Here is a 15,664-nt window from a genome sequence, read left to right as displayed (position 1 = left end):
AGCCCGTCCTCTCATGTATCTGTCTTTTCCACGCTGAGTGAGACAAGCCGGGAAGATGTTCCGTCTTTCGCACGCCGTGCGTCTCAACGGGGGAGACGCATCAATAAATGATCCGCTCTAATTGAATTTTGCTTCTTCATTACTGCAATAGTAACATGAGTGTCTAATGGCAGCTGCAATCCTCCGCAATTACATGGCAAACAAACTCGGCTCAGGACTGGATAATGTTTTCCTTTATGAAAAATGATTTGGAGGAATGTTATGGAATCCTCAGACGAGGCCACCCCTGGGACCTACCTTAAAGCCTCACCCCGACCCAAAACCTTTTTTTTTGTGTCGGATACAGAAGCGTCAGAGCCATGCCGGGGGGGCCACTCAAAAGCTGGTCGGGGGGTCAACATAGCTGCAGGCTGCCAACGCACGTCCAAACTGCATTTCTTGTGTGTGTGTGTGTGGGGGGGGGGGGGCAGCCCATTGAATTGAGCTTCCCTACACACAACACGTGGGGACGAAAAATGCACGCATGAAAAATGCATTGGAATGCGCCTGCGCTTGGTCACACCAAGCCTAATTTATTCCAAAAGAAATTCTTTTCAGTAGCCAAAAATGACATAAAATGATGCCATAAAAATTATTTTATTTTGGATAAATCTTAAAATAATAATAATTAAAAAAAAAGATTATAAAAGCCAAATAGATACATCTATTCAATACATTACATGTATACCCCCATATATCCAACCTTAAACTCCCACTGATCAGCATTCAGCAAACCTAAAAGTTTTTTTGGTAGTTATATATACACAGTGCCTTGCGAAAGTATTCGGCCCCCTTGAACTTTTCAACCTTTTGCCACATTTCAGGCTTCAAACATAAAGATATAAAATTTAAATTTTTTGTGAAGAATCACCAACAAGTGGGACACAATTGTGAAGAGGAACAAAATCTATTGGATAATTTAAACTTTTTTAGCAAATAAAAAACTGAAAAGTGGTGCGTGCAAAATTATTCGGCCCCTTTACTTTCAGTGCAGCAAACTCACTCCAGAAGTTCAGCGAGGATCTCTGAATGATCCAATGTTGTCCTAAATGACTGATGGTGATTAATAGAATCCATCTGTGTGTAATCAAGTCTCTGTATAAATGCACCTGCTCTGTGATAGTCTCAGGGTTCTGTTGAAAGCGCAGAGAGCATCATGAAGACCAAGGAACACACCAGGCAGGTCCGTAATACTGTTGTGGAGAAGTTTAAAGCTGGATTTGGATACAAAAAGATTTCCCAAGCTTTAAACATCCCAAGGAGCACTGTGCAAGCGATCATTTTGAAATGGAAGGAGTATCAGACCACTGCAAATCTACCAAGACCTGGCCGTCCCTCTAAACTTTCAGCTCAGACAAGGAGAAGACTGATCAGAGATGCAGCCAAGAGGCCCATGATCACTCTGGATGAACTGCAGAGAACTACAGCTGAGGTGGGAGAGTCTGTCCATAGGACAACAATCAGTCGTACACTGCACAAATCTGGCCTTTATGGAAGAGTGGCAAGAAGAAAGCTATCCATAAAAAGTCTCGTCTAAAGTTTGCCACAAGCCACCTGGGAGACACACCAAACATGTGGAAGAAGGTGCTCTGGTCAGATGAAACCAAAATCAAACTTTTTGCCCACAATGCAAAACGATATGTTTGGCGTAAAAGCAACACAGCTCATCACCCTCAACACACCATCCCCACTGTCAAACATGGTGGTGGCAGCATCATGGTTTGGGCCTGCTTTTCTTCAGCAGGGACAGGGAAGATGGTTAAAATTGAGGGGAAGATGGATGCAGCCAAATACAGGACCATTCTGGATGAAAACCATACAGCAAAATCTACAAAGGAATGGTTCACAAATAAACGTATCCAGGTGTTAGAATGGCCAAGTCAAAGTCCAGACCTGAATCCAATCGAGAATCTGTGGAAAGAGCTGAAAACTGCTGTTCACAAACGCTCTCCATCCAACCTCACTGAGCTCGAGCTGTTTTGCAAGGAAGAATGGGCAAGAATTTCAGTCTCTCGATGTGCAAAACTGATAGAGACATACCCCAAGGGACTTGCAGCTGTAATCGCAGCAAAAGGTGGCTCTACAAAGTATTAATGCAAGGGGGCCAAATAATTTTGCACGCACCACTTTCCATTTTTTTATTAGTTAAAAAAGTTTCAAAAATCCAATAGATTTTGTTCCACTTCACAATTGTGTCCCACTTGTTGGTGATTCTTCACAAAAAATAAAAATGTTATATCTTTATGTTTGAAGCCTGAAATGTGGCAAAAGGTTGAAAAGTTCAAGGGGGCCGAATACTTTCGCAAGGCACTGTATGTAACCTAAAACTTGAACTGATCAGCAAACTTAGATATCCTTTCTGTATATATAGAGATTATTTCCATTCAGCTGGATCTGATTCCTGCAGTGGGATGAAGATAATTCTCAACACGTTTCCCAGATCTCAGATCTGCTTCATCAGGGGTTATAGGAGATGTGTATATATCAAAAAGCAACCAACTATATAATGAGCCAAGGACTCACTCCTATCTAAGGGGAGATCATAGGGAATATAAAAGGTTACCTAGGTTGTCAAATCTGCCACCAAAGAAGGAACAGTCATCCCCCAAAATTGTCTATGAAGAACGGCCACTCCTCTTTTGGTGGGGGATGCCAGGAGCACCTCTTTGGCTGATAAATTGTTTCTTGCGAGGGAAACTAGAACTTCCTATGTGGGGAGATCACAGGGGACCTAAACGGGGATCATAGTGTGCCAAATCTTACATAGGCTTCAATAGATGTTTATGCGGGATCAATATATATCTCAACGTGTTTCTCAGGTCATAGAGCTGCTTCATCAGGGTGCACAGGAGATGTGTATAAGTCAGGAGACAACCAATCAGTCATATAATCAAGGAGAAACTCATCTAGGGTGAGATCACAGGGGACATAAAAAAAGGGAACATAGGACGCCAGATCTTATTGAAGGCTGACATGTTTCCCAGATTAAACATCTGCTTCATCAGGAGATATAAAATAAGGGGTTCTAGGATGCCAGATCTTATATAAGGTTTCAATAGACATTTATGAGGGATGGGGATAGTAGAGATAAAAGGGGACCACAGGATGCAAAATCTTACATAGAGCTTTAATAGGTCTACTAGACTTGTATTATTTTAGACATGTGCAGTTAGTTTTGTTCCAAATTTATATTTGGACAAATTTTTCACTGTGCACTTGTAGTGCAAAGTGGATTTGCCTTTAGTAAATAACCCCCATTGCAATCCTTTGATGAAGATTTTTCTTTTGTTTGTTCACTTCGCTGCATTCAAATAGAAATAAAAAAAAAGTTTTCGACTTGACCGATTCAAAATTTCTCATTTTGAAAAGAAAAAAACGGCAAATTCGAATTTAATGAAACGAAATAACTAGGTTAACGAATTGAAATAAAACAATTTTTTTTTGTCATGCACCTGTCTACCTTATTTATGTAAGGGACAAGGTGCCAAACTGATGTGCAAATATAATAAATTATACTATAATTTTTTTTTTTAAATACATTTAAAAAAAAAAAAATTTTTTTAGTCTATACAAATACATGTAAATACATGTCAAATCTTCAATATAGTCATGGATATCCCTATATACAGTATATGTAACTTAAAACTCCCACTGATCACAAACTTAGATGTCTTTGTATATAGAGATTATTCTCAACGTGTTTCAGAGATCATAGATGTGCTTCATCAGGGCATATAACAGATTTGTATGTATTAAAGAACAACCAACCATAAAATGAACCAAGGACTCACTCCTATCTAAGGGGAGATCACATTGGACATAAAAAGGGGATCTCAGGATTCCAGATCCTATATAAGGCTTTAGTTTATAAGAGATGAGTATAATTCTTGATGCGTTTCCTAAATCTTAAATCTGCTTCATCAGGGGATATAGGAGATGTGTATGTACTAAAGGACAACCAACCATATAATAAACCAAGGACTCATTGAAATCTAAAGGAGAGATCGAAGGGGATTTAAAAGGGGTACTAGGATGCCGGGTCCCTTTTAAGACTTCATTAGGTCTGCCAGAATTGTATAGCAGTCACCAAAAATCCTAATATGTAAGATTGATAGTTAAGGTTCAGATCAAATATCCTCTTGCTGCCATTGGCAGGCAACCCTTTAAGATGGTCTTACACCGGGAGATGGAGGCGGGTGTCCTAATCATGTGACGATGTGATCGGTTCTCAAAGTGACCACAGGATCGGAAGCTCTCGATCATAAATAATGACCAAAAGCTGTCTGTGACAACTCGATCACTCTGCTGGGAGGGCCTAGTGAAGGACGGTTTCCCATGTAGGCATGAGTAGGGTGGCTTGGCGTTAAAGGCCACTCCCTGCCTCTGTACATAATGTGTACTGCCAGGAGAAACTAATTAGGAACTTTAAATTCCAAACTGTATTTAATAAGATCCTGGTGATAGTGTCCACACGAGAAGCAATTTAGCAGTCAATAAGGTGCTCCTGGGATCCCCCACCAAATAGGGAATGACTGTCCTCCATAGATGTTTTTAGGGGAAGGCTGTTCCCATTTGGTACAGATTCTGGCAACCTAGGACTCCCTTTTATATCCCCCTAGATAGAAGTGAGATTGGTTGATGTTTGATAAATACACATCTCCTATATCCCCTGATGAAGCAGCTCTAAGATCTGGGAAACGCGTTGAGAATTATCCCACTGCAGGAACCAGCTTCCGCTACACGGAAATAAATCTCTATATACATGACTGCCAGGACATTTGAGGCTACATACAAGGGTATCAATATAATATATTGAATTACATACAAGGGTATCAATATAATATATTGAATTACATACAAGGGTATCAATATAATATATTGAATTACATACAAGGGTATCAATGTAATATATTGAACGTTTGATACATGTATCTATGCCTTTTTTTTTTAAGATTTATCAAAAAATAAAAGTTTTTGGTATACAGCTGTGCATTAATTGTAATATGGGCCTTTGGCTGTGTTCAGTTTATGGGCCTCCTAACCCTTTAATAGGGCCATATCTAAGAGTCGGCGTACATAGACATTTGACTTTTCCTTCAGTTATAGAGAGGGATATGAAGGATGTCGTTGCCTATTTTGGCTGAAAATAAAAATCTAAAGACTTAAACATTTAAAAATGACTTATTGTAAACAACAATCTGGGGCCCTAGGTAGCTGCCCATTCGGCCATTAAAGTAGTGGTAAACCTCAGACATGAAATATGAAGAAAGCATATCCCTCTAGTGTGTCTCAATTAAGAGCACTAAGTGCCATTTCTGTCAGCTACCTCCTTCCTTCCTTCCTTGCTTCCTGTACAAGTCCCTTCTGACAAATTTCCCTGACACCAAGAGAAAAAATGGTGACAGGGGAGGGCCCAATCTGTGATTGACAACCTCAACTCTGCTCCCGTGTAATGTGTGAAGAGGGGCGTGTCCCCTTCCCTCCAATCAGCTCTCAGAGCTCTCCTCACTGATGTAACTTCAGCTCTCCTCCCCCTTCTTTTCAGAGCTGAGAGAAACTGTGTAAATTCTGCACTCTGAATGTATGTAGAGAAGAGAAGATTGCAGATAAACAGGTACAACTTATGTAGGGTGATGTGTTTAATCTCCGTGTATCTCCTGAGGCCGGTCACTTTTCGCTGGGTATATGCGAGGGTTTACAACCACTTTAATATAATCATTATAGCCTGCAGAGAATCTATTGTTTTCAATGAGACAGACCCTGTCTGGGAGACCTGCAGTGATAATACAGGATCAGTAAGGCGAAGCCATTGTGCAGCACTACTAAGCAGGAAGCAGCAACTGCATATGTAACTGGCAGATAAGTACATAGAGTAACACAGAGTATGTCAAGTAAACATCACTATTTTTTGCTGCCCCACGGACCACACTGCAGTAGGCTGCTGCCTCAACCCCCTACCCTCCATATAGAACTAGGAACACAGCGACAGGCAGAGACTCACCTTCGCCCTCAGGATGCTGCACTGCAGGATACATTTTTCTGGGTCATACAGCAGCTCGAACTCCAGCGTTCCCAGCGATGCTGAAATAAGAAGATTTGGATTCAGCAGATGAAGATAAAAAGTCGGACAGAACACAGATGCACAATGTACGGAAAACAGGAGTCAGTCCAGGAAAACCACCAAATGCAGAAATTGAACTCATACTGTATATACAATGTGCTGCCCCCCCTCCTAGACTTCCATTTCTGTTCGGGCAGTCTTATGATCCGCACCCCCCCCCCCCCAAAGCCCCACTCAGCACAGGGGGACCGTCATTTCTTTACTGGGGTTATGCAATGCAGATTAGCACCAGATCCACCCACAACCTGCTGATTGGACAATGAAGCATCACCATGCTAATGAGGTCATCACTCTGCTCTCTCCTCCCTCCTGCAAGCTTCCAGCATTTCACTCATTGCACCTGACCGGCTCACAGCACTGCCCCTCTGGACCAATTTAACGGTGTAAAAATATCCATAACTGGAATTCTTGTTTAATTATGAAGGAAATGTTTCAAATGAATATTATGTATTCCTGTATGCAGCCAATAGGTGGAGCCTTAAGCTCCTTTTCACATGTTTTCCGGGGGAATCCTTAGCCTTGCTGCTTGTTGATTACAAAGCTCAAAAGCTGAAAGTCAGACACAATAGAATATGTCAGAGCAGACCGCCTCCCCCTTCCTCCATGTCCCACCCCTGAGGTTTCAACAAAAGCTATTGGGGTTTATTTACTAAAGGCAAATCCACTTTGCACTACAAGTGCACTTGGAAGTGCAGGCGCTGTAGATCCGAGGGGGACATGCAAAGAAAATAAAAAACAGCATTTTAGCTTGTACATGATTGGATGATAAAATCAGCAGAGCTTCCCCTCATTTCAGATCTACCCCTCTGATCTACAGCGACTGCACTTCCAAATGCACTTGCAGTGCAAAGTGGAGTTGCCTTTAGTAAATCAACCCCCAATGTACCTGCTGCACTCTCTCTTCAGCCAATCCATAGTGCTCTGTTATTCTATCTTTTCATGTGACAACACTGAAGAAATGACACTTGTCTACAATGTAAAGTAGTGAGTGTACAGCTTGTATAACAGTGTCAATTTGCTGTCCCCTCAAAATAACTCAACACACAGCCATTAATGTCTAAACCGCTGGCAACAAAAGTGAGTACACCCCTAAGTGAAAATGTCCAAATTGGGACCAACGAGTCAATATTTTGTGTGACCACCATTATTTTCCAGCACTGCCTTAACCCTCTTGGGCATGGAGGCCACCAGAGCTTCACAGGTCGTCACTGGAGTCCTCTTTCACCCTCCATGATGACATCACAGAGCTGGTGGATGTTAGAGACCTTCCGCTCCTCCACCTTCTGTTTGAGGATGCCCCACAGATGTACAATAGGGTTTAGGTCTGGAGACATGCTTGGCCAGTCCATCACCTTCACCCTCAGCTTCTTTAGCAATGCAGTGGTCATCTTGGAGGTGTGTTTGCCCTGCGGCCCAGTCTCTGAAGGGAGGGGATCATGCTCTGCTTCAGTATGTCACAGGACATGTTGGCATTCATGGTTCCCTCAATGATCTGTAGCTCCCCAGTGCCGGCAGCACTCATGCAGCCCCAGACCATGACACTCCCACCACCATGCTTGACTGTAGGCAAGACACACTTGTCTTTGTCCTCCTCACCTGGTTGCCCCCACACACGCTTGTTACCATCTGAATCAAATAAGTTTATCTTTTTCTCATCAGACCACAGGACATGTTTCCAGTAATCCATGTCCTTAGTCTGCTTGTCTTCAGCAAACTGTTTGTGGTCTTTCTTGTGCATCATCTTTAGAAGAGGCTTCCTTCTGGGATGACAGCCATGCAGACCAATTTTATGCAGTGTGCAGCGTATGGTCTGAGCACTGACAGGCTGACCCCCCCACCCCTTCAACCTCTGCAGCAATGCTGGCAGCACTCATATGTCTATTTCCCAAAGACAACCTCTGGATATGATGCTGAGCACGTGACCTCAACTTCTTTGGTCGACCATGGCGAGGCCTGTTCTGAGTGGAACCTTTCCTGTTAAACCACTGTATGGTCTTGGCCACCGTGCTGCAGCTCAGTTTCAGGGTCTTGGCAATCTTCTTATAGCCTAGGCCATCTTTATGTAGAGCAACAATTATTATTTTTTCAGACCCTCAGAGAGTTATTTGCCATGAGGTGCCATGTTGAACTTCCAGTGACCAGTATGAGAGAGTGAGAGCGATAACAACAAATTTAACATGCCTGCTCCCCATTCACACCTGAGACCTTGTAACACTAATGAGTCACATGACACCAGGGAGGGAAAATGGCTAATTGGGCCCAATTTGGACATTTTCATTCAGGGGTGTACTCACTTTTGTTGCCAGAGGTTTAGACATTAATTGCTGTGTGTTGAGTTATTTTGAGGGGACAGAAAATTTACACTGTTATACAAGCTGTACACTCACTACTTTACATTGTAGACAAGTGTCATTTGTTCAGTGTTGTCACATGAAAAGATAATAATAATAAAATATTTACAAAAATGTGAGGGGTGTACTCACTTTTGTGAGATACTGTATATATGTGTGTGTATATATATAGATAGATAGATAGATAGATAGATAGATAGATAGATAGATAGATAGATAGATAGATAGATAGATAGATAGATAGATAGATAGATAGATAGAGAAATAAAAAAGAGAAAAAAATAAGAGGCAGTTAGGGAGAGATTTTATGTTTATTGGATTCTTTTTTAAAGTCACTACAAGTATTCGACGATTTGCCAAATTTGTACTGTCATTTTTCCCGTCCATTACATTCCTCTCTTAATTTCCCGGAACTCTTTCGCCTGAAGCGCAGATTAGGAGCAGTTTCCAGTAGTGGCACCCCCAAGCCAATCAAACAGAAGGCTGGCACCACAGGCATAGAGCTTGGAGATACTGCCCGAGTTGTTGGCATTCAGCAACCCGCAGATCGTGGTTTGCAAACAACTGAATGCTCAACACTCAGACAGGCTACTGAGTTCCCCTGTAATTATGGATGTCAGCATGCTGTACACTATAGATGGGATACATCCCTAAGGGAAAAACTGCAGGGCCATTCGGTAGCTGGTTGAAGACTGCCCATTATGAATGGGTTTCCACCATCCCTGTGCTGAGTTCCCAGGTCTGTACACCCGCTGTGCCCATTATGAATGGGTTTCCACCATCCCTGTGTTGAGTTCCCAGGTCTGTACACCCGCTGTGCCCATTATGAATGGGTTTCCACCATCCCTGTGCTGAGTTCCCAGATCTGAACACTTGCTGTGCCCATTGTGAGGGGTTCCCACCATCCCTGTGTTGAGTTCCTGGGTCTGTACACCTGCTGTGCCCATTATGAGGGGTTCCCACCATCACTGTGTTGAGCTTCTGGGTCTGTACACATGCTGTGCCCATTATGAGGGGTTTCCACCATCCCTGTGTTGAGTTCTCAGGTCTGTACACCTTCTATGCCCATTATGAGGGGTTCCCACCATCCCTGTGAAGAGTTCCCGGGTCTGTACACCTGCTGTGCCCATTATGAGGGGTTCCCACCATCCCTGTGCTGAGTTCCCAGGTCTGTACACCTGCTGTGCCCATTATGAGGGGTTCCCACCATCCCTGTGCTGAGTTCCCAGATCTGAACACTTGCTGTGCCCATTGTGAGGGGTTCCCACCATCCCTGTGTTGAGTTCCTGGGTCTGTACACCTGCTGTGCCCATTATGAGGGGTTTCCACCATCCCTGTGTTGAGTTCTCAGGTCTGTACACCTTCTATGCCCATTATGAGGGGTTCCCACCATCCCTGTGAAGAGTTCCCGGGTCTGTACACCTGCTGTGCCCATTATGAGGGGTTCCCACCATCCCTGTGCTGAGTTCCCGGGTTTGTACACCTGCTGTGCCCATTATGAGGGTTTGCTGCTATCCCTGTGCTGAGCTGGGGTCCGGAGTTCAGTTCCGGGAATTTAAACAGCAGCATGAGCCACACTTAAAGAGGAAGTAAAGGCAGGAAAAAAAAAAGACATACCCTGTAAGGCAAAGGCATAATGAGCTAGTATGCATAGCATACTAGCTCATTATGAATAACTTACCTGAGATGGAAGCCCCCGAAGTGACCCTCATTCTTCTTCTCCATCGCCGCCATCTAGCCCGGAGTGAGTTCCGGGTATCGCGGCTCCGGCGCTGTGACTGGACGGAGCCGCGATGACATCACTCCCGCGCATGCACGCGGGAGCCGCCACTAACGGCATGATCGCCATTAGCAGTGGCATGCTCAGTGCAACTGCGCGCCGCTGTCTACAGCGTAAGTGCCATAGACATCGGTGCCAGTCTTTTGCTAATATCTCCTAAACCGTGTAGGTTTAAGAGATATTTGTTGCACCTACAGGTAAACCTTAATCTAGGCTTACCCAGGGGTCAAGTCCTGGGGAAAAAAGTGTGGGAACTCCCACCAAAGATCCACTACCCCATCAAAAAAAAATAAAAAATGATGCGCTCATATGCACGAACACTTCAGAATTTTTTTTTATTTTTCATCCAATTTTCGTATTGTGTGTATGAAGCTTAACTGTTAGTACATAAAAAAAACAATCCTCAATATACATAAATACGGTAATTCTCTGAATAATCAGCATTCATTCCATTGTGCGATAAATAAAAATATGCCTCTTATTCTTCTCCTCGTCTCTTTGGAACGTGATTGCGGGGAGAAGTCACAATCCATTGTGCTTCCATACAAATGTGACCATCATGTTCTGATCTTTATTGGGGAATGTTATTTTGTATATAGAGTGTTTATGTGGTGAGTTTACACTTTTCATTGAACAGAGTTTGGATAACACAGGGTTAAACGGAAAGGTCATAAATGAAGTGCACATTATCTGGACAGAATGCTTGGGGAGATAGTGATGTGTTCCTGCTTAGGAGATGTATGTTAGCTTGGGGGGGGTGCAAACTCTGCAGGGCTCCAACACACACTCGCTGCTGTTCCAACCCTTCACATATTTCCACATAAACTTCCCTCCTGGCATTAAACTTTGCCAGGTATTGTGCTCAGCTTACCACCCCAAACTGATGTTCCTCCTTCAGCTCACCTCTCTCCCTGCATGTCCTGTGAGCAGAATAGCTGTGCTCCTCCTCTGGGTTCTCTCATCATATGGCACTGAAGATAGAGGAGGGGGGGATTCAGCGGGACGCACAGAACAAGTATGGAAGCTGTCATGGGGCCCCCTACTGGCAATGCCTGAATGGTCAGTCCACCCCAGGTGTGCGGCACTTACTATTGGGAGCTGTGTCGGCGGCTGCTGGTGTAGCACCTGCCACACACCTTGCATACTTCAAAGTCTTGCAGGACACGGCTGCTAACGGGAACTGAGTTCCTGTTGTGGAAAAAGTACAGGAACTCCGTTCCCATGCGTTCCCGCAGGACTTGAGCCCAAGGCTTACCTGTAGGTAAAAGTGGTCCCAGAGGGTTTCATAGTGATAAAAAAACATTTCTGACATAGTAATAAACCATTTCCTTTAAATCCCCATTAGGGATTAAATTACTGTAGGAATTTTCAAATCTCCAAAATGTTGGTAAAACTTGGGAGATTTTGGCAAACTTTCTCTAGTCTGGTGAAAATAATTGGAGTCAATAGAGAAAGCAAAACGAAGGTGTTTTCTGTGATGGATATAAAGGGTGTGGAAGGCTCATGAGTGTTATGGAGGCTCCTGTCATTTACCCCAGATTTGGGCTCCGCTATTATCTACACAATTTCTTACAAAAAGACAAAAAAAAAATAAAAAATCTATAATAAAAATGAAAAGGGGCATAACACGAATACACAAAAAGAAGATCCATTTGCTGCAAAATCACTTCACTGATCCCCGACCTCTTTATTAGACCCAGCGCAGGGCCTACGAGCAGGTTATACAATCAGATTATATAGTATATGGTCATCTTAAAGGAGATTGTACAATCAGACTATATAGTATATGGTCATCTTAAAGGAGATTGTACAATCAGATTGTATACTGTATGGCCCAAACTGTCTTATTTTTGTGAATCTCTTTCTCCCATTCCTTCTATGATTCCTCCTGTTCTGGTTCTAATATAGAGAGGAGCCAAGTGATTTCTGTGAAATAAATTCACTACGGTGAATGTTTGGTGAATGTCAAAGCCTCTTATTCTTCTCCTCGTCTCTTTGGAACGTGATTGCGGGGAGAAGTCACAATCCAGCACAATTATACACACACAATACGTCTGATTAGGGGGAGAGGGGGAAGGGCGGACGCGGGAAAGGAATAGCGAAGTTGCGCTTAAATACATGGCAGGCGGGAAAATTATGAGTTTCTGGTGGGCTTAACCCCCTCATTCCCACACGTGTCATACGCCTACACATCGGACCCTCCCCCTCCCCTCCCCCCCCCACTCTACACCCCGTTCACATTATATCCTGAGCCAGTGACGTTGTTCGCCATTACAGGGCCAGAGACCAGACGCTGGAGACGCCGCCGAGAAGCCGAGATTTTATTTTTACAATAAAAGTAATTTACACCTCAGAGAGCGTCAATCATTTACATCCATCACACTGCGCTTCCATTTACAACCTTGGGAGTGCTAAGGGGAGGGCGGTGAACTGAAAAAAATCCATATACCTGCAGAACAGATCTGCGACATGGTGTCCTGATATAGGGACTCATTCGCACGAGTGGCAGGGGTGGCAGTAAAAGTAAGCGATTGAGCTGCAGTTTAACCCCCCCTCCCCCCCATGGGATGGCATGTAGCCACTCAGGTCTGTACAGATGTCACAGCCGCTGCAAAAATTAAACTTCATGTCCAGTACTGGGGCAGAGTGGTCTAGCTCTTAGGGCAAGAACGCAGAACTGCACCCCTCTCCGACTGTAATACATGCCATAAAATGGGTGTACAAACCCTGCATTCATTCTTTGCCCCCTTGCTGGGGCAGCTTTCCCTCCTGCCCACCCCTTGTCCCGGCCCTGCTCATGTCCAATTTTACAGGTGGTACTGCTGCCAAATGTCACTGGTTTTTAGTGTATGGGGCTGCGCCGCAACAGCCTTGATGCACGGCACAGTGGTTTCACCTCTTTAGGGTTAAAATGGATGGTGGAGAGGTGACATATCACTACCCTCCCTTCCCCATTGGCCACAATGTATTTGCCAAAAAGACAAAATGACATTGTATGACAAAATCCTTTTTTTTAATCTGAAATTTTCAGAATTTTTTTTAACATTTAGCGGAAATCCTTCCACTCCTCCTTACTTTATATTTTGTATTTTTTCTCAGCTGGTTGTTATGTTCATGCGGCTCTTTGATCCTGCAATTCATTAACTGTGCATTTTAGTTGTATAATGTATGTAAAGTAAACCTGTCCCATAGCTGACCTTGTTCTGAAAATGCAAGCTTTCTTGTTTTATCCCAGTCCCTTAGTTTTAGTGCTTTCTGAGCCACTGACTGAAAAAGTCGAAGGAAAAGTCAGATGTTTTTATATGATTATTAGCTACTTTATTTCATATTGTGCTCTCGGCTCTGTTCAAACACTAGCAGCTCAAGCAGGCATGACTCAACACCTAGGTCTCTGAAGAAGTCTAATGAAGCAAAACACATAAGAAGTAGCTACAATGGTTGCTTTTCATTATTGTATCCATAAAGTCTAACTTCTTTATATGATTTTTAGTTACTTTATTACATATTGTACTCTCGGCTCTGTTCAAGCACTAGCAGCACAAGCAGGCATGACTCAACACCTAGGTCTCTGAAGAAGTCTATTGAAGCGAAACACATAAGAAGGAGCTACAGAGGTTGCCTTTCATTATTGTATCCATGAAGTCTAACTTCTTTATATGATTATTAGCTACTTTATTTCTTATTGTGCTCCCACCTCTGTTCAAATACTAGCAGCCCAAGCAGGCATGACTCAACACCTAGGTCTCTGAAGAAGTCTATTGAAGCGAAACACATAAGACGGAGCTACAATGGTTGCTTTTCATTATTGTATCCATAATATTTAACTTCTTTAAATTATTTTTAGTTACTTTATTTCATATTGTGCCCTCGGCTCTGTTCAAGCACTAGCAGCACAAGCAGGCACGACTCAACACCTAGGTCTCTGAAGAAGTCTATTGAAGCAAAACACATAAGAAGGAGCTACAATGGTTGTTTTTCATTATTGTATCCATAATGTCCAACTTCTTTATAAGATTTTTAGTTACTTTAGCTCATGTTGTGCTCCCGCCTCTGTTCAAACACTAAAAGCTGCTTCGTACACTTGAAAAGATTGTAAAAAATTGTAATACTTTGGTACAAGCAGGCATGACTTAGCCAATCACCACCTAGGACCCTGAAGAAGCCTAATAGAATGAAACACGTAGGATGAACCTACGATGGTTGTTTTTCATTATTGTATGGATAATGAGATCTGAATAACCCCAAAAAGGAGAATAGTCAGATGTCTTTATATGATTATTAGCTACTTTATTTCTTAATGTGCTCCCACCTCTGTTCAAATACTAGCAGCACAAGCAGGCACGACTCAACACCTAGGTCTCTGAAGAAGTCTATTGAAGCAAAACACATAAGAAAGAGCTACAATGGTTGCTTTTCATTATTGTATCCATAAAGTCTAACTTCTTTATATGATTTTTAGTTACTTTATTTCATATTGTACTTTCAGCTCTGTTCAAGCACTAGCAGCCCAAGCAGGCATGACTCAACACCTAGGTCTCTGAAGAAGTCTATTGAAGCAAAACACATAAGAAGGAGCTACAATGGTTGCTTTTCCCACCTCTGTTCAAACACTAAAAGCTGCTTCATACACTTGAAAGTTTAAAAAAAAATGCAAAACTTTCACGCAAGCAGGCATAACTCAGCCGATCACAACCTAGGTCCCTGAAGAAGCCTAATTGGATGAAACACGTAGCGATGGTTGTTTTTTATTATTGTATTGATAATGATATCTGAAGATTACCAAAGGGAGAAAAGTGCACGCTAGCAGCTGCTCCATACACTTATATTTTTTTAAAAAGGCACGACTCAGCTGATCTCCACCAAGGTTCCTGAAGAAGTCTAATAGGATGAAACAAGTAGGAAGAAGCTACGATGGGTGTTTTTCATTATCATATCGATAATGAGATCTATACCCCAAAGGGAGAAAATTCAGGCGTCTTTATACGATTATTAGCTACTACTATTTCATATTGTACTTCTGCCTCTGTTCAAATGCTAGCAGCTGCTCTGTACAATTGAAAAGTTTGTAAAAAAAATGCAATAATTTGGTACAAGCAGGTATGACTCAGGCTGTCACCACCTAGGCCCCTGAAGAAGTTTTTCATTATTATATAGATAATGGTATCTAAACCCCAAAGGGAGAAAAGGTTGCACGTCTTTATATGATTACCGTATATACTCGAGTATAAGCCGAGATTTTCAGCCTCTTTTTTGAGGCTGAAAGTGCCCCCTCGGCTTATACTCGAGTCACCGCTGTCTGACTGCTCGATCAGCGTATCGAGCAGACAGACGGCGGACATTAAAATTCAAAAGCCGCGCCTCCTTCTCCGCCTC

The 15,664-nt window shown here is 42.8% G+C and overlaps 1 protein-coding gene across 1 annotated transcript in view; it reads right to left on the bottom strand.

Moving 5' to 3' along the window:
• Positions 1-15,664, bottom strand: part of DOC2A (double C2 domain alpha) — a 129,607-nt gene that overhangs the window by 80,963 nt on the left and 32,980 nt on the right. Inside the window, exon 3 of the mRNA XM_077447354.1 lies at positions 6,041-6,120. Coding sequence (XP_077303480.1) covers positions 6,041-6,120 — 80 coding nt within the window. The remainder of the gene's footprint in view (positions 1-6,040; positions 6,121-15,664) is intronic.

The sequence above is a fragment of the Lithobates pipiens genome, unplaced genomic scaffold (assembly GCF_037356315.1).
Source record: "Lithobates pipiens isolate NorthernLeopardFrog02 unplaced genomic scaffold, aLitPip1_a1.2 Scaffold_22, whole genome shotgun sequence".
NCBI classification, from domain to species: Eukaryota; Metazoa; Chordata; class Amphibia; order Anura; family Ranidae; genus Lithobates; species Lithobates pipiens.
This window is presented reverse-complemented; position numbering and strand designations above follow the sequence as displayed.